Raw genomic sequence first — 17,857 nt, 5'->3', positions numbered from 1 at the left:
TGGGGAAGTTTTAACCTAAGCTGGTAAGAATAAGTTCAGGGGGTCTTTCATGCAGGTCCCCATATCTGTACCTTAGAGTTCAGAGTGGGGAAGGAACCTTGACAGATGGTGACCTGTACCTTGGCTCATCTCTGGAGCAGTGCTCCTTTCTGCCGATCAGAAGTCGTTAACACAGACGTAGAAGTGGACAAATGAGGCTCTGAGCAGATGTTACCCAGGAGCTTGTGGTGGAATCTCAGCCCACCAGGGTACTAAGAGAGAGAGGCACTAAGAGAGGCACCAGCAGACGGCTGAGGCCTGGCTGAAGCCTTCTCCTCAGTATGTGAGGAGGCTTCCATCAAATTCTCAAGGAGGAACAGCTTCAGGTTGGCTTCCCTCCCACAGAATGCACCTGGAGTAAGAGTGACAAATGGAACATCGCTCTTGGATGGACTCTTCTCCAGGGCAGTACCGTAATAACTGGGCCTACAAATCTACCCTCATTGTGAGCTCAAAGAGTGAAAGTTCATAAAATGTCATAACAACATAACAAATGTGAATGGGGAAAAAAGTGCAAAAGTGAGACAAGACAGACTAAATTAATCCAAATAAAAAGGCCGACTAATATAATTCAAGGACAGTGTTAAGATCTCACCTGGTAAACAAGAAAAGTGTTGTACTGGAAATCAGTGGACCCAAATTAGCGTGTCAGAAATTAAGCCTAATTGGTGAACAAAATAATGAAAGGATGGGCTATTCACCCATCTCTCCCCTTTCAGGGTCCTTAAAACAGAAGACTTTGTGGGGAAAATCAGAAGCTGTCTGACAACACTGGCTGGGTGAGGGATGGGTGGACCAGAAGAAATGAACTTCACCATCATGGCTGCCACTTGCATTGTCTCCTGGGACCCCAGGATTCACTGTGACCCACTGGGCCTTCATCGTCCTGATCCTGAAAAATGTCCTGACCAGATCTAGCCAGAGAAAGGGACCCAGATGACAATCCCAACCACCACCTGGGATGTGAGACAGTCACCTTCCCACATGTGTCCTTTTTCCTCCCCATCTTATTTCTTCTCTTTCCTATCCTTCTCTTTTTGCCTTCTATCTCAGAGGAGTCTGGCTTTAGCCAGCCAAGACTGAATATTCTGCATCACTGCTGTGAGCCTGTGACCAAAAAGAGGCAGCTAAATTCAATGCCCTAAGCAGCCTAAAGCTGGTACAAGTTTGCCAGGGTCTCAGAGTGGCCAATAAGATTGCGTGCTGTGCCTGTGTTTTTCCGGCTGTGAGGTTGCAAGTGAAAGTCAATACCACAGACAGAAGTTGCATTTTCTATCATTGTTGTTCTTTTCTCTCCCCTATTGAGTGGGTTTGTCTTCTAGGAAACAGGACTGGACTTTAACACCAAGAGCAATAACAACAGCTCCAGCCCATCTCAACTAAGTTCTCTTTTTCCCCAAAAAGTTATTGCTATCTTTAATACCATCTAAAAGACCATCAAAGGGGCTGGCAGGGGGTTTCCTTCCACAAACTGTCTCCAGCTACATGGAAAGGGAACAAGAGATGTTGTTAAAATAAAATCTTTATTTAAGACTTTACATTTCAAAGGCTTTAACTGTTTTTCCTTCTTTTCTGTATCTTTATTAAAGAGCTTTAAAGATATTTAATGGTGTATTTGCCATGGTTCTAAGCAGGCTGAGGTCTTGGTATAACAAACTTTGTGTAAAACTGTTTAATGCCGGACAGTGACAGGATCATGTTAACACTTTTAACTCTTTGGGCCCATACAGTCCATCAAAAATTAATACAAACAGCAGAGTAGGTACTGGAAATGTACATCATTAATAGGCATCCAAGTGCCACATGAAGGATGGGTCTTAAAGCCTAATGACTTTAAGTTTCTGCCATGATGCTAGTACCCTGGGTAGGGGAGGGGACTCAGGTCTAACAAATTGAAGGAAAAAATTATATACAGTTTTTACTAACTAAAAACTAATTTAATTAAGTCACTACCTCTTGTTTTAACTAACACCAGCACCGTGCAAAGAGAAAGGGCAGACACTGCAGGGGTTCCATCCCACTGCCCTGGATGGTAAGAAGGTTTGAATAATGATGGTTGAGCCCCCTCAGACCTTTATGCCCTGGGATGGAACATGATGGCACCTAGGACACAGGCCCAACAGACACTGATGGCCAAAAATCTGATCTTGTAAGCATGGGGTGCATGAGCAACAAAAGTAGAATCCATGCGGGAAAAGATCACTCGAAGAAAGCAGCTACATTCATCACACTGCTTTTTGTGAGGCACTCCTGTGCAGATCCTCTGATTCCCCCATACCAGCATGTTCCATAACACCATGCACATCTCTCCCATGGGAAATCATCATAGACCATGTCTGCCCTCCCCCGTCCCAGTACAGTTACACATGTTGTAGATGCTATGACTGCACTCAGTCAGACATTCAACAGCACAGTAATGGGAAATACAGAATGGCACTGTGGGCCCCAGCAATAAGAACAAGACTTAGCCAGGGGTAGACCTTAACTGGTGAAGCAGGACCTTGCAAGACATGCAGAATCCTCTGCAATGGGCAATGTCAGATTTAAGCGGCACCTTATGCTGCAGGCATGTTATCCTGTCGATGGTACCCACCTCTCCAGTAGACGTGGCAGAGGAATTCTTCCTGATGAGACGATTCTCCTCTGGAAAGGAATCCTGGCGGGCTCGTCGGCCCATCTTTGCCATCTGGGGGGTGGGGGAGGGGAGAGGTAGAGAGCTCGGTTACTGACAGTAGCAACTTCAGGGCAGCATGAACATGGTGATGGAGAGAGAGAAATAGAATCCAGATAACGTCCCTAATGCAACATTAGCACGGCACTGTTCGACTCACGAACAGGCCAAACACAATACCAGCACCAAGACCAAGCATTTGTTCACTGCTCACACAGCCTCCTCTGAACCGTCTTCCAAGTGGCCCCCTTTGCATGGCACGCACTCCCTGAACTGCTCTACAAGGCCAGTAAACTCTCCTCCAAGTCCCTCTTCCAGGCCCACCTCACCAGCAAGGTGCATTTAAAAAAACCCAGCCAATTGGCAACAGCACTGGGGGCAGCTGGGGAGAGCCATCACTTGGATTTATTTCGGTAAGGACAAGATCAATCAGAGGCAGATGAACGCTGTATACTGGCGGAGTGCATTCCTCTCCCTCCTCCCCCAAGCCCTTTGGATGCCGTGGGTCGCCCTTGACCGGAGGTCAAGGCAGGGACTGGGTCTCCTCACGTGGCTAGCGGCGCCCCGGGTGGGGTCACAGAGGGCGGGGGCGGGGAGAACAGCAGCGGCCCGGGGTAAGGGGCGCAGCGCCGGCGGCGGGGCAGAGCCCCCGGCAGCGGGAGGGGACGGAGGAGGCTCGGCGGGGCCCGCCCTCGCAGCCCGCCCTGGGCCCAGCCGCGGAAGCAGCCCTGCCCCCCGGGGAAGCGGGAGAGATCTCCAGCGCCCTACTGAGCCGGGGGCGGGCTGAGCGGTCCCTGCGGGCTGCCCCCCGGGGGCGGCCCCTCTTACCCCGACTCCCGCCCTGCGCGGCTCCTCGCCCAGCCCCAGCTCGGCCTCCATCCCGCAACTGGGCCTCGCTGGGGCTGGGCCGGGCCCGCCTCCAGCGTCCTTAACAACCAAACCCCGCCCACCCTTAAAGGGGCCGCCGCGGCGACCCAGGGAGAAGACGGGGCTAATGGGGCGAAGCCTCTGCCCTCCAGATGCTCAAACACCTCTCCCGCGCGGGAGCGGCTCTCCAGGGCCGCCAGCCTCCCTCGCTACCCCACTGCCCCCCCTCGCCCGCCCCGCATTCTCCGTGGCTCTGATGCCCCCCCTTCTTCCTGTAACCCCATCTCCTGTTGGGGGATCCCAGGGCCCCTCTCGCTCCTGCTGAACCCTTCCTACCTGCTCATCACCACGTAGAATCCACGGCACCCATCCCACCCCCGTGACACACAAGCCCTTTCTTCTGGGGAACTCCTTGTCCCCTCTCCCAAAGCTGGACCCATTGCTCCCAAGGGCCTGTCATTACCAAGCTCCCAAGGGTTCCTCTCCTCCATTTCTCAAGGGTCTGTTTACCCCCTCCCCTGATTCCCAAGGGCCCATTCCTGCTAAGCCCCAAAGCCTCAGTCTCCTCAACCCTTAAGAGTCCCACTCCCACCCAGAATTGTCCACCACCCGCATTTAACTGCAAGCTCTTTGGTCACCTTCAGATATTTTGGATTAGTAACCATTTGAACATTTGACTGTAGGAACTACTCTTCTGGATCCCACCTGTGCTCCACCCAGTCCAATATCCCATCTCTGATAGTGGCTAGTACCAGATGCTTCAGACAGAGGAGTAAGAAATCCCTGCAGTAGGCGGATGTGCAGTCTACCCCCCACATAGGTCTCACCCTCAAATCTAATAGTTAGAGCAGAGGTTCTCAAACTGTGATCTGTGGACCACCAGTGATCCGTGAGCTCCGTCCAGGTGATCCGCAGATAGTTCCCTCTAAGGTGCGTGCCTGGGTGGACGCACACGAGAGAATGAAAGGCCACCCACCTAATTAGTGTAGCCACACAGGCATGGCTCCACTAATTAGATGGTTGGCCTGGACCCTGGAGAAGACGCACAGGTAAGGTGAGGTGGTGGCCTTGGGGGCAATAGGGGGTTGGTTGGAGGGGGTAGGTGGGGTAAGAAGAGGGGGTGGGGGGAATTTGGGATGTGCAGGGCTGTGGCAGCCAGAGAAAAAGGAGACTTTCCCCAGCTCCAGGGCTGCAGCTCCTGGGGAGAGACAGCCCTCCTTCCCAGGCTCAGCTCTGTGGCTGCTGTGGCGGGGGAGAGACCCCCCTCCTTCCCAGCCCCAGCTTGGGGGCTGTTGTGGTGTGGGAGAGAGGGAGAGACCCCCCCCTCCTTCCCAGCCCCAGCTTGGGGGCTGCCACGGCGGGGGTGAGAGGGCACATCCATCGCATTACAAAGTAAGACTACTCATATTAAAATATGAGTTGTGTGCTTTTATTTGTAGAACAAAAAAATGTTAATTATTATTAAGGTTTTTTTATATAGCACTTTTATCCAAAGCACTTTACAATAGTTAGCTAACAGTACAAACAACATTTGGAAAGATCATTAAGTGGTCCACCGAGACCCTCAGGAATTTTCAAGTGGTCCATGAAAAAAAAAGTTTGAGAACCACTGAGTTAGAGATTCACTTAAGCCCTGAAGCACAAGTTTTAATATTCATTCCCAAATTTTGTCATTAATTATAACTCTAAATATTCTTGCTATCCATACAAAAATCCAGTCCCTTTTGAATCTTGTTAAGTTCTTGAGACAATGCATGCCAGTTTAACTACACATTGTTTAACAGATTATTTATTTTTATCGGTTTTGAATTTCCCACCATTTAATTTCATTGCCTGTCCCCTTTTTCCTGTGTTATGAGACAGAGAGAACAGAAGCTCCTGATCAAATATGCACTCCACTGAGACTTAATCAGCAGAGCACAGAAAGAACACAGGCTGACAAGTGACCAATATCCAGACCAGACTCTCAAGACACCACACTACTAGAAGAACCAAGTGCAAGACAGTATCCTGGCCTCACAAGACTTGAAATTCCTCCAACATCAATTCGCATGCAAGGTATACGCAAGACTTTGTGCAATACAAAAGCTTGAAAGAACAGCCATCACAAACCCAGAGGAAAATACCTTAGTAGCTAAGCAAATTAAGAGTTGGTCTACTGAAAAAGAAAGTGTTGGTGTTAAGTCATATACATGAGGATACAGACTTTCTGTGGGTATAACGGAAAGTTAATCGTGGAAGCAGATATGGTATTCATGTTTAATTTTGCTATCTTCAATATATGTAACTAAAGGGATGTTATAAGTAGCTTCCCAGTAGAGAGCATTATAGTATCCTTGTGTATAGGGCCATGTCTAGGAACTGAGAGAACTTTACTTTCAAGAAGTGCTTGATGAGAGAGGCCAGTATATGTGGAAGAAGTAATAAAGTCTGCATGTTGTACTGTCTCAGTTCTTTCTCCCTTTATGCTCACACATCAAACAGTTTCCATGGATATCTATGGGCCTGTGTGCAGAGGGTTATCATCCTACAATCTCCATGTGTCCTCATAATGACCAAACAGTCAACAATTGTCATTTCAGGTAGTGAGAGAGAAAGGGCGCTCAAATGGATCTCAATTACTTTAAGCACCGTACTGTTCTCTCCCCTTCACCTCTCCTTTCACAAATTACACATAGGCAGGCTGAGGGGAAAAATTCTGATTCGTTGTTCATATGTAGCTAAAACTTCACTGTTTCTTCATAAAAACATGGTTGTCCCCTATTTGGGGCTGTGGTCTCTTTCTAAATTAAATGACAATGAACAATTGTTGCTGGTGTGATTGTTTAAAGGAATTATTATATATTCTACTTTTTCAGTTTTGGTCATTGTGCCAGGATTTCTCTGTACCATTCTTTTCTTTTTAGTGTGTCTGACTCTCACTTTATCTTATTTGTTTAGTTTCATCTTCACTTTAATAAAAATTAAAATGTCATTGCCCCACCCATCTGATACAGTTAGTCAGAACTATGTAATATTTTATTTCAAGTACAAGTAAAAATTCTCATACATAAAATAACATTAATGGTAATATCCATCTGGTTTGAGAATCAGATCTGATTATACAGAACAGCACTAGTCTAGTCCTCCACTACTGCTGCAGTTGAAAACTCCCTATGATTGGGCCTATTACTATATTTTGTTCCTGGTCCTCCTTCAGGCCTGATGGGTCTGGAAATTAACTACAGTCAAACATTCATACCTGCTTCTTCTCCCAGATCATACTTTACTGCATATATATGCGTGCACTTGCTTTAATTAAATTAATCGTGGAAAACCCACATTCTACCATTGCAGTGGTACAGAACAATGAGAATAATATTTCCATCAAAAGCAATATATCCAGAAAGGCAGAGGGCCACATGCTTGAAAGGTCAGAGGCTTCAAATGCAACAGTGAAATATAATGTACCCACCACGTTGCCTGCTTTGATCTCCTTAAGCATATCCTTGACTTGTACTACATCAACCACTGACTTGGATTCTGCAGTCAGGGCTGCCAAGTGCTAAGTATTTCCGGTGAAACTCACACTTAGTAGCCCTGCCACACTTCCTCACAGCTGGATTCTGACACAGATGAGCTGTGACTTTCCAGCAGTTGCTCCTCCAGCCATCAGGGACCACTCTGGTGCTTGCTGAACCAGGTGTCCTCCATGCTTCTTCACTGGTTGGATTGCAGCCTAAAAGGAGCGATCAGGACCAGAAGAGATGGCAATGGAGACACAAAGCGAGTGGCCTTACGCTGGGCCCAGCCTTCCCCATCTGCCCCAGGCATGTCCCACCCTCCAGAGGATCCAGCGCCAACCCACACAGCACCCACTCCAGGCAACCCAGCTGCCTCAGACTCCCCATTCAGTGGCCTCCTCTCCTTTCTCTGGAGATGGGATGTTGGGTGGGTTCTGGAATGTGCCTGGGGCAGCGGGGTGGAAGGGTGGTGGGGTACCAGTGGTGGATGCTTGGGGCAGCTGGATTCCTCTGTAGATTATGGGGAGGATGGGCATCCAGCTGCTTCTTCTGTCACTGGTTCCCGCTGCCTTCCTCTGATCCCTGGCTGGCAGGATTGAGGAGCTAGGGTAGTAGAGGAAGAGGAGATAGTGGGTGGCACTGGCTTCTGCAGTGTGTTTCGCAGCAGGAAGATCAGAAGAGGGATAGGGAGGAGAGAAAAATTACAATTTTCTTCCAGGGAGGCATCTCTGCACTGCAGCCCCCTAACGAGAACTCGCTCCTGTGACAAATGTCACCAAAGGAGTGGCTCCAAACCTGGCAGCTAAGCCTCTTGTGAAAAAAGTGATATTTTTTGCTTCCGTGCTTTTCATTTGAGAAGCAAAATAGTTATGTACGTGTAAGGAATCATAGATTCATAGACTATAAAGTCAGAAAGGGAGCACTGTCATCATCTAGTCTGACCTCCTGTATTATACATGCCATGCAACTTCCTTGAATTAATGCCTGATTCAGCGTTTAGAAAAGCTTACGTCTTGATTTAAAGATTGCTACTAATAGAGAAATTGTCATAACTAAAGCTGGGCAACATTTTTTTTATCAAACTGACTTTTGTCAAAAGATGCATTTTGAGGGGCCCAAAACTAATCTTTGAATTTGGGTCCAATTTGACAAATGGTTTTGGTTGAAAAAAAATTCCAGAGTCAAAAAACTCTTTTGTTTTGACTTTTTGATTTGAAACAATGTTTTGATTTCAAATACAGCTAATAAAAAAACCCACAACACACCTACACATAAAAAAGGGCGAGACATCCAAAATGGTCAAAACAAATTGAAAAACAAAAGAAAAATTTATTTCAAGTTGACTAAAAACATTTCAGTTGATTTTTTAAATGAAATTTTTAGAATGTTTCTTTTTTATGCAAAATTTTAAAAAATTGTTTCCATTCAAACTGAACTAAAATGTGTTTTGGGATTTTTTGGTTCGGCTCTCAAACTGAAAAATGCATTATTCACTCAGCTCTAACCCTAATTATTGGTAAGATGTTGGAATAGTTAATTACCCTCACTTTTAAAAATCCGTACCTAATTTCACATCTGAATTAGCCTGATTTCAATTCATTTATTGTATGCCATGTTAATTTTGTATTGTTCTTGTTTCTACACCAAATTCTCAAGCAGTACTAAGTCAAATGCTTTACAGAAGACTAAGAATTACATCAACACTATTACCTTTATCAACCAAACTTGTAATCTCATCAAAAAAAGATATCAGTTTATTTTGATAAGAGCTATTTTCCATAAACCCATGATGATTGGCATTAATGATATTACCTTCCTTTAATTCTTTATCAATTAAGTCCTGTATCAGCCATTTGATTGTTTTATTTGGGATCAATGGTAGGCTGACAGGTCTACAACTAACTGGGTCATCCCATTTACCCTTTTTAAATACTGGCACAACATTGACTTTCTTGCTGTCCTCTAGAACTTCCCCAGTGTACAAAGACTTATTGAAAACCAACATTAACAGACCAGAGAGCTCCTTAGCCAGCTGTTAAAACTCTCAGGTGCAAGTTATCAAGACCTACTGATTTTAAAATGTCTAACTTTCGTAGATGCTGTTTAACATCCTCCTGAACAACTGTTGAAAAGGTAAGTATGTCGTCATCACTGCATGATATGATAAAGTTTGTGGATGATACTAAGCTGGGAAGAATTCCAAGCACTTTGGAGGACAGCATTAGAATTCAAAATGATCTTGACAAACTGGGGAAATGGTCTGAAATAAATATGATAACATTCAATAAGGACAAGTTCAAAGTACTACACTTAGGAAGGAATAATCAATTGCACACATACAAAATGGGAAATGACTGCCAGGGAAGGAGTACTGCAGAAAAGCATCTAGAGTTATAGAAGATCACAAACTAAATATGAGTCAACAATGTCATATAGTTGCAGAAACAGCGAACTTTATTCTGGGATGTATTAGCAGGAGTGTTGTAAGCAAGACATGAGAAGTAATAATTCCACTCTCCTCAGCACTGAGTACTTGAGTACTGTGTTTAATTCTGGGCACCACACTTCAGGAAAGATGTGGATAAATTGGAGAAAGTTCAGAGGAGAGCAACAAAAATGATTAAAGGTCTAGAAAACATGACCTACAAGCGGGGTGAAAGTAAGGTGGTATGGGTCTGTACCAGCAGGGCCGCTGATGGGGGGGCGCAAAAGGGGCAGCAATGACCCAGCAGGGCCGCTGCCCCAGGGCCGCAATTTAAAAGGTAAGTATGTCAAAAAGTATACCCTTTAAATCACTGCTGGAGCCCCAGGCGGCATGGGCCAGGCAGCACAGATGGACTGGCTGGGGGATGCTGACCCCAGCCCTGCCCCTTCTGCCCAAGGCTCCACCCCTTCTGGGGGGGCCAGAGCTGGCCCTGCACTGGTAAGAGCTCAATTTTACTTTCACCCCTGGCTACGAGGAAAGATTGAAAAAATTGGGTTTGTTTAGTCTGGAGAAGAGAAGTCTGAGGGGAGACGTGATAACAGTCTTCAAGTACGTAAAAGGTTGTTATAAAGAGGAAGGTGATAAATTCCTTAATCACTGAGGCTAGGAGAAGAAGTAATGGGTTTAAATTCCAGCAAGGGAGATGTAGGTTGGACATTAGGAAAAACTTCCTAACTGTATGCGCAGTTAAGAACTGGAACAAATTACCTAGGGAGGCTTTGGAATCTCTGTCACTGGGGTTTTTAAAAACAGGATAGACAAACACCTGTCAGAGTTGGTCTAAATCAGGGGTCTCAATCACGTGGCCCGCAGGCTGCATGCGGCTCACGGAGTTATTTCCTGCGGCCCGCCATAGGTGCCAACTCCACTGGCAGCCAAGTTCCCCTCCACTCCCCCGAGCACGCCATGTCCTGCTCCTCCACCTACCTCCCAATGCTTCCCGCCACCGAACAGCTGTTTGGCGGCGCTTAGGACTTTCCAGGAGGGACGGGGGAGGAACAGGGAGGTGGTGTGCTCAGGGGAGGAGGCAGAGAAGAGGCAGGGCTGGGGCGGGGATTTCGGAAAGGGGTTGGAATAGGAGCAGGGAGGGGGTGGAGTTGGGGCGGGGACTTTGGGGAAGAGGTTAGAATGGGGGTGGGAAAGCGGTGGGAAGAGGCGGGGCCTCATGAACTAGACGAGCAGTCTGAGGTATGAAGTTCTGCATGTATGATTCTTTGCTGTGAGTAGTTGGAAAGAATGTTTGTTAAAAGTGGCAACGTATTTTGTATGAATAGTTACTTTAAAAAGTTCCTGCCATTACAGCTATGTTGATAGACTGTTAGTGTAGATCATCATCAGTGTTACTGACCACATAAGGAATAGTTATAGGTGTTTATATTTTATTAAAAGCCCTCTTCGCATTACAGTTTTTAAAAAGTTAATACATTGACTTTTAATAGCATACTTCATTTTTTTCATTTTTGACTATACTTTTGTATCGTTGTATGAAAAGATTTCAATGATGTGACCCTTGGGCCAATGTACTAGTCCTCATGTGGCCTCATGGTGATTTGAGTTTGAGATCCCTGGTCTAGATAATTTAGTCCTGTCTCAGTGCAGAGGACTGGACTAGATGACCTGTTGAGGTCCCTTCCAGTCCTACATTTCTATGATATGAATATGAACACATCATCTGGCTATTTTGCAAATACAGAACAGAAATATTTATTTAATTTTATTTAATATTTATTTACTATTTCTGCCTTTTCTGTATTATTATTAACAATTCTACCATTTCCATCTAGTAATGGACCAATGCCATTGTTAGGATTCCTTTTGTTCCTAATATACTTTTAAAGACTCCTTATTGTCCTTGTGCTAGCCATTGTTTTCACCTTGTGTTCTTTTGCTTCCTTATCAGTTGTCTACAATTTCCAGCTTCTAATTTATATCGATCATTATCAAATTCCCTTTTCTTCTATTTGTTTATATATTATATATATATTCTTTTGCTTCCCCCCTAAGTCAGGCTGGTATTTTAATCAGTGTAGCCTTCTTTTTTGACTGTGGAATTGTGGCTTTTGGAGCATGCAATAAAATATTCTTAAACAATTCTTAATTATCATTCAAATTTTTCTGTTTAAAATCTTTTCCCCATTGATTTGACTATTTTTTTTTCAGCTTTGTGAAATTGGCCCTTTTAAAGCACCAAGGAGGTTGGGGATCAGACCTCCAGCCTCCTGCCTGGGTCTTACTCACAGTCCTGATCCTTCTCCTGTAGCTTGCTCTGCCTCAGTGGCTACAGCCTATCTCCCTTCTTGCAGCCAGAACTCCAGGGTCAGGGGATCTGCCAGTAATCCCTGGTTTGGTCAAGGGTGGCAATATACCTGGTGTTCCCTAACCTCTCTAACAATTTGTCAACCCTCAGCATTGGGTAGGTGTCAAATCTGAACAATGCTTTTACCTTCTGGAAGTCTATGCAAAATCTGGTTGACCTGTCCTGTCAAGGTTCCTTCCCCACTCTGAACTCTAGGGTACAGATGTGGGGACCTGCATGAAAGACCCCCAAAGCTTATTCTTACCAGCTTAGGTTAAAAACTTCCCCAAGGTACAAGCTTTGCCTTGTCCTTGAACAGTATGCTGCCACTACCAAGCGTTTAAAACAAAGAATAGGGAAAGAGACCACTTGGAGATGTCTTTCCCCCCCAAAAAATATCCCCCCAAGACCTACACCCCCTTTCCTGGGGAAGGCTTGATAAGAATCCTTACCAATTGGTACAGGTGAACACAGACCCAAACCTTTGGATCTTAAGAACGATGAAAAATCAATCAGGTTCTTAAAAGAAGAATTTTAATTAAAGAAAAGTAAAAGAATCACCTCTGTAAAATCAGGATGGTAAATATCTTACAGGGTAATCAGATTCAAAACATAGAGAACCCTCTAGGCAAAACCGTAAGTTTACAAAAAGACACAAAAACAGGAATATACATTCCCTCCAGCACAGTTGATTTTACAAGCCATTAAACAAAATAAAATCTAACACATTTTCTAGCTAGATTACTTACTAACTTAACAGGAGTTGTAAGGCTCCATTCCTGATCTGTTCCCGGCAAAAGCATCACACAGACAGACAAACCCTTTGTCCCCCCCCTACAGATTTGAAAGAATCTTGTCCCCTCATTGGCCATTTTGGGTCAGGTGCCAGCGGGGTTACCTTAGCTTCTTAACCCTTTACAGGTGAAACGATTTTGCCTCTGGCCAGGAGGGATTTTATAGCACTGTATACAGAAAGGTGGTTACCCTTCCCTTTATATTTATGACACATCCTTAGGGCTTTGCCACTCGCTATGTAACCCTAACCCTAACCCATACCCCATCAATGCCTGAGGGACTTTATGGATGGCGCACAGGAGCGGCTGAAGTAATTGGTCCCAGTGGTAAGGTTCCAAGGCTACGAACTTCTGCAGCATACTTTCCAAGGTCTTGTTAAATCTCACTATTAGCCTGCCAGATTGGAGGTGGTATACCAACATTCATAAGGCTTTTATCTTCAGCAAGCTACACAGTTCTCTCATAAATTGGGATGTAAAGCTGGTGTCCTGATCTGTGATTATTTCCTGAGGGATCCCCATCCAGACAAACACTTTCATGAGCTGTGAGGCAAGGGCCACTGCCTTTGTGGAGCAGAATTGCTTCGGGGTACTGCATGGCATAGTTTAATATGACTAGTATGTGCTGAGATAGAGTTGCATTCCTTTCCAAGGGGCCCACCTGGTCCATGCCGATCCTCTCAAATGAGATCCCTACCACAGGAAGGAGTATCAGCAGGGCCTGAGATACCTTACCTTGACTTGCCCACTGGCATCCTGGGCAGGAGGTGCCATACTTTTGTACCTCTTTGTGGATGCCTGGCCAATAATAATGTCAGTTTGTCAAGTGTTTTCTCCTGACCAAGGTGTCCCCCACAGGGCACAGCGCATGCTGAGCACCGTATTTCCCTGCTATATTTCTTTGGGACAAACAGTTGCATTTCAGCCTCCCCAGCCTGGTGGTCCTTCTTTGCTCTCTATATTTTCTTTCCTTCTAGCTTGAAATGTGGCCATTTAGGAATCGAGGTTCCACCTCCTCACCATTGATCTGGGTGAGCTGTTCATAGGCTCATCCCAATGTTGTTTCTCTGTTCTTCCACATTGTCTGAAAATATGTTGGGCACTGCTGGCTTACTTAATTTCTCCTGTTGTTTGTGCTCCCTGGGGAAAGTCCATCCTCCCCAGTAGAGGCATTATCCACAGAGGCTGATGTTCCTTTTTCCAGATCTATCTGCTTGCTTTTGCCTGCTAAAGCTTGCGGCTCCACCATCTCTGGTGACACTGTTGGTCCCTTGCAGGAGCTCCCCATTCTTGGACTTCATCAAGTCTCTAAAAAACCTCCAATCTTGTCCAGTTATCACCGGATACGTGATGTTCATGGCTACCCCCACACGGATCTCCTCATCATGGTTCCACACCCTCAGCTGTACCTTCTTCCTGAGGTAAGGGCACACAGCCACATGGATGAGTTGCAAAGAAATGGTGCCCATGGGAACTGTTTCAGGCCCTGACAGACTTGCCTTCACCAGAGCGTGGCAGTACCCTGAGTATATCAATCCTTGCACCTCCATGCCTTTGACTCATATCGGCACTAATAGTTTCATTGGCCCCGTCTTATTGGCTCTGGATTCAGCCACTCCTATTTGGCTAAAAGAAAAGGAGGACTTGTGGCACCTTAGAGACTAACCAATTTATTAGAGCATAAGCTTTCGTGAGCTACAGCTCACTTCTTCAGATGCATATCGTGGAAACTGCAGCAGGCTTTATATATACACAGAGAATATGAAACAATACCTATTCCCACCCCACTGTCCTGCTGGTAATAGCTTATCTAAAGTGATTTCCAGCACAAATCCAGGTTTTCTCACCCTCCACCCCCCCACACAAATTCACTCTCCTGCTGGTGATAGCCCATCCAAAGTGATAACTCTTTACACAATGTGCATGACAATTAAGCTGGGCTATTTCCTGCATAAATCCAGGTTCTCACATCCCCCCCACCCCCATACACACGCAAACTCACTCTCCTGCTGGTAACAGCTCATCCAAACTGACCTATTTGGCTGTAGAGGCAGTCGATGTACAGGCAGTCACGGCGGAACCGTCCCGGTTCCCGCATGCAAAACAAGTCCTTGTTGCCGAGGGGGCCCCTGTCTGGTTTCCTGCAGCTTCCGAAAGGGGCTGCCCCACAGATCTTCAGCACTTCTTAAGCTCTGGTCCTGGTGGAGGCATCTCCCCACCTGCCACTCTGGATCTGCTCCTCTATCCTTGCTGGGTCCAGGTAGCCCTGTCCTTTGGCATCCCCGCACACTTTTTCATTCTCCCTTCCATCACCTTTGTTGGTTGAGAGACAAGCCTGAGGGGGTCTCTGCCATGGGCCTTGTGGGGAACTGGTAATTCTCAGCCAAGGTTAGAGCCTCAGAGAAGGTTTTGGGACAGTGGCACATCACCCACTCCCTTCCTCCATCCAGGAGATTGTGTGTGAACTATTCTAGGCCAATTCTTTCAACTGCTTGGGCTCCCATATTTTTGTCAGGCTTGAGCCACCGTCAACAATATTCTTACAGGCTCTAGAGCACCACCTGTGGTTGTGCCATATGTATGAACCTTTCTTGTTGAAATCACTGGCTGTATGTCTCAGCAGCATACATAGGATGGCTGCCTTAAGTCGAGGGTAATCTTGTTCAGCCATCGCATTGAGACCCCTGTACTCTGGCTGGGCTGCTCCTGTCAAGTAGGATGCTAGCAGAGTAGCCTTTGCAGCCAGCAAGCCACCGTTACAACCCTTTCAGAAGTTACCAGGAATGCCTCTGAGTTGTCCTCCAGCCCCATTATTTTAGCTTCAGTGGAGGACTTAGGGTATACCCCAGGCTGAAGCTGCCCACTGCCATACTCTCCAGCATACTTTGGGGGTGAAACAGCATGGCCATCTGCTGTACCAGTTGTTGCTGCTGATCTCTTTGCTCGGCTGCTAATTCCTTGATAAGTTGTTGCTGCTGTTATGAGGCTTGCTGCTGTTGCTGGGCAGCTAGCTGTGGAGCAATTGTGTCTGCTGCTCCTGTTGCTGTTGGTCCACAATCCATTTAAACAGCTTGTCCAATCCATCTTTAGCTCAGTCTCCTTCTTTTCTAGGTGGTCCACATTCTCCACCACTTAGTATCTAGCTTCGCTTGGGGGCCAGCAAGCCTAGTGGTGAGGCCACAGCCAAACAGTCTCTGTGTCTTGGAACGACTCTTTTGGGAGGTCCAGTTGCCAAGTCACAGTTTGCTACCCGGAGTCCTCTGAGTTCTCTCAAGCAGCTGGGCGAGGAGAGAAGGGTAGGGGGAACTGGGCCTTCCCTCTCCACCAGGTCCCAGCCTAGGGCCCAAGGAGGGAGAGGTGAGGGGTGGCTCAGTCCCTTCTGGCTGCCACTCTAAATCAGCCTCCCCTAGGCTGCTTCCCAATCCTACCTTACCTGTTTTCCCTTCAATGCGGGGTGCGGCCCCAGCCTTCTGCTTGCACAGTCTCAGTAATTCAGAGCCTCAGCTGGGGCAGGAGACTTCCCAGCTCTCTCTCAGAGTCTAGTTGTTCCCCCTAGTCAGGGAGAGATGGTGGTGGACAATGGTCAGGCTCCCAGCCAAGTCTTACAGGGCTGGTTCTTCCCCTGCAGATCATTCTGCCTCAGCACCTACAGCCTGTCTATCTTCTTGCGGGCAGTCTGTCCTCTTTCCACCACCCCCCTTGACTGCCAGAGCTCTCTTTTAAACAGGTTCTCCCTAGGGAGCCTTTCCAGGAGCTGCTGAGGGGCAGGGCCTTCTTAGCCCACTACGGCTCCACCGCTCCTTTAACCTTAGTGTGGGGTCTGTAAACTGCATCACAACATATTACTCTGGCTTGTCTGAGAAATTAAAATGTCACCTTTCCAACAAAGAATTACCTTCCTGTCAGTGGCAGATTTAAAGTTAGTGGGGCCCTGTGCTCAGCTTCATTTTGGGGGGGCCCCCTTTGGGACCCAGCCAAGAAAAAGGACATACTCTCTTATCTCCCCCCCAGTTTTCATTCTTTTTTTCTTCATCCTCCTCCTATATTATAAGTAATGAGAAGTAAATGAAAATAAAGTGAGGCACCTTGATTGGGGCAGGGAGTTGGGATGCAGGAGAGGCTGTCGGGGGTTGGGCTCTGGGAGGGAGTTTGGGTGCTGGGTGCAGACTCTGGGCTGCGGCAGGGAATTAGGGTGCAGGAGGAGGTGCAGGGGTCAGGCTTTGGGAGAGAGTTTGGGTGCTGGGTTTGGCTCTGGGCTGGGGCAGGGGGTTGGGGTGTGGGAAGGGGCAAGGGGGCACACTTACCTCGGCCGGCAGGGCTCCCAAAGCAACAGGCACACACACCCCTCTGGCAGCGGCTGCTAGGTGGGGGAGGGCCAGGGGGTCTCCGCGCACCACTGCCGGCAGCCACCACCCCTGCCTGCAGGCACCACCCCTGCAGCTCCCATTGCCTGCAGTTCTTGGCCAATGGGAGCTGCAGAGTCGGCGCTCAGCGCAGGGGCAGCACATGGAGACACCTCCCAGCTCCTCCGCCAGGGGCATGCAGATGACTGCTTCCAGGTGCGGCATGAGGCCATCAGCCATTGCATGCAAGCAGCCTGCTTGCCTGAGCCCTGCTGTGCTGCCGTCCGGGACTCAGAGGCAGGTTGTCAGATGAGATATGTCCTGCATTTCGGGGGCCCCCCTGTCACTGGGGGCCCCATGTCACTACACAGTTTGTTTCATGGTAAATCCACTCCTGCTTCCTGTAGCTGAAAAGCCCTGATGCAAGCTCCCCTCTCTCCAGTCACAGCAGTAACACACGAGTCTCAGGCATGCTCAGCAGTGTGCTTCTCTTTGGCACCCCCATTAGTGTTGCCAGGACAAGTTGTATTTTAACACATGATCACTGGTCAAAGTGAACCTAGGGTTCACCTCGACCAGCTAATACAGCTTGCCCAGGCTACAGACCGTAACTGGCAGCTCCACCCTATAGCTCTGCCACGCTCTTCTCTTTCCCTTACTCCTGAGGCAGCTGTAGTCTTCTTGCTCCACTCCCATTTAGCTGTTTAGACCACTCTCCTCCCTGACTGCCAGCTCAGAGCTGCTGGTACTCAGCCTGCCCCCTGGCCCCCAATTGTCCTTGTGTTCAGAAACCCTGATACTTTTAATGACACTGACCTCCTTTGTAAAGCACTTTGAGATCTAGGCATGAAAAGTGCTA

The 17,857-nt window shown here is 47.2% G+C and overlaps 1 protein-coding gene across 2 annotated transcripts in view; it reads right to left on the bottom strand.

Moving 5' to 3' along the window:
- IFT43 (intraflagellar transport 43) overlaps positions 1-3,624 on the bottom strand; it is a 58,873-nt gene extending 55,249 nt beyond the window's left edge. For both annotated transcript variants that reach the window (XM_073349248.2, XM_073349249.2), the window contains exons 1-2: positions 3,539-3,624; positions 2,633-2,725 (exon numbers count right to left, since the gene is read on the bottom strand). In XM_073349248.2, coding sequence (XP_073205349.1) covers positions 2,633-2,725; positions 3,539-3,589 — 144 coding nt within the window. In that variant the 5' untranslated portion in view covers positions 3,590-3,624. The remainder of the gene's footprint in view (positions 1-2,632; positions 2,726-3,538) is intronic.
- Between the last annotated feature and the right edge of the window lie 14,233 nt (positions 3,625-17,857).

This window comes from Lepidochelys kempii, chromosome 6, assembly GCF_965140285.1.
Source record: "Lepidochelys kempii isolate rLepKem1 chromosome 6, rLepKem1.hap1, whole genome shotgun sequence".
Classification (NCBI taxonomy): Eukaryota; Metazoa; Chordata; order Testudines; family Cheloniidae; genus Lepidochelys; species Lepidochelys kempii.
Note: the sequence above shows the minus strand (reverse complement) of the source record. Positions and strands in the feature narration are given on the sequence as shown.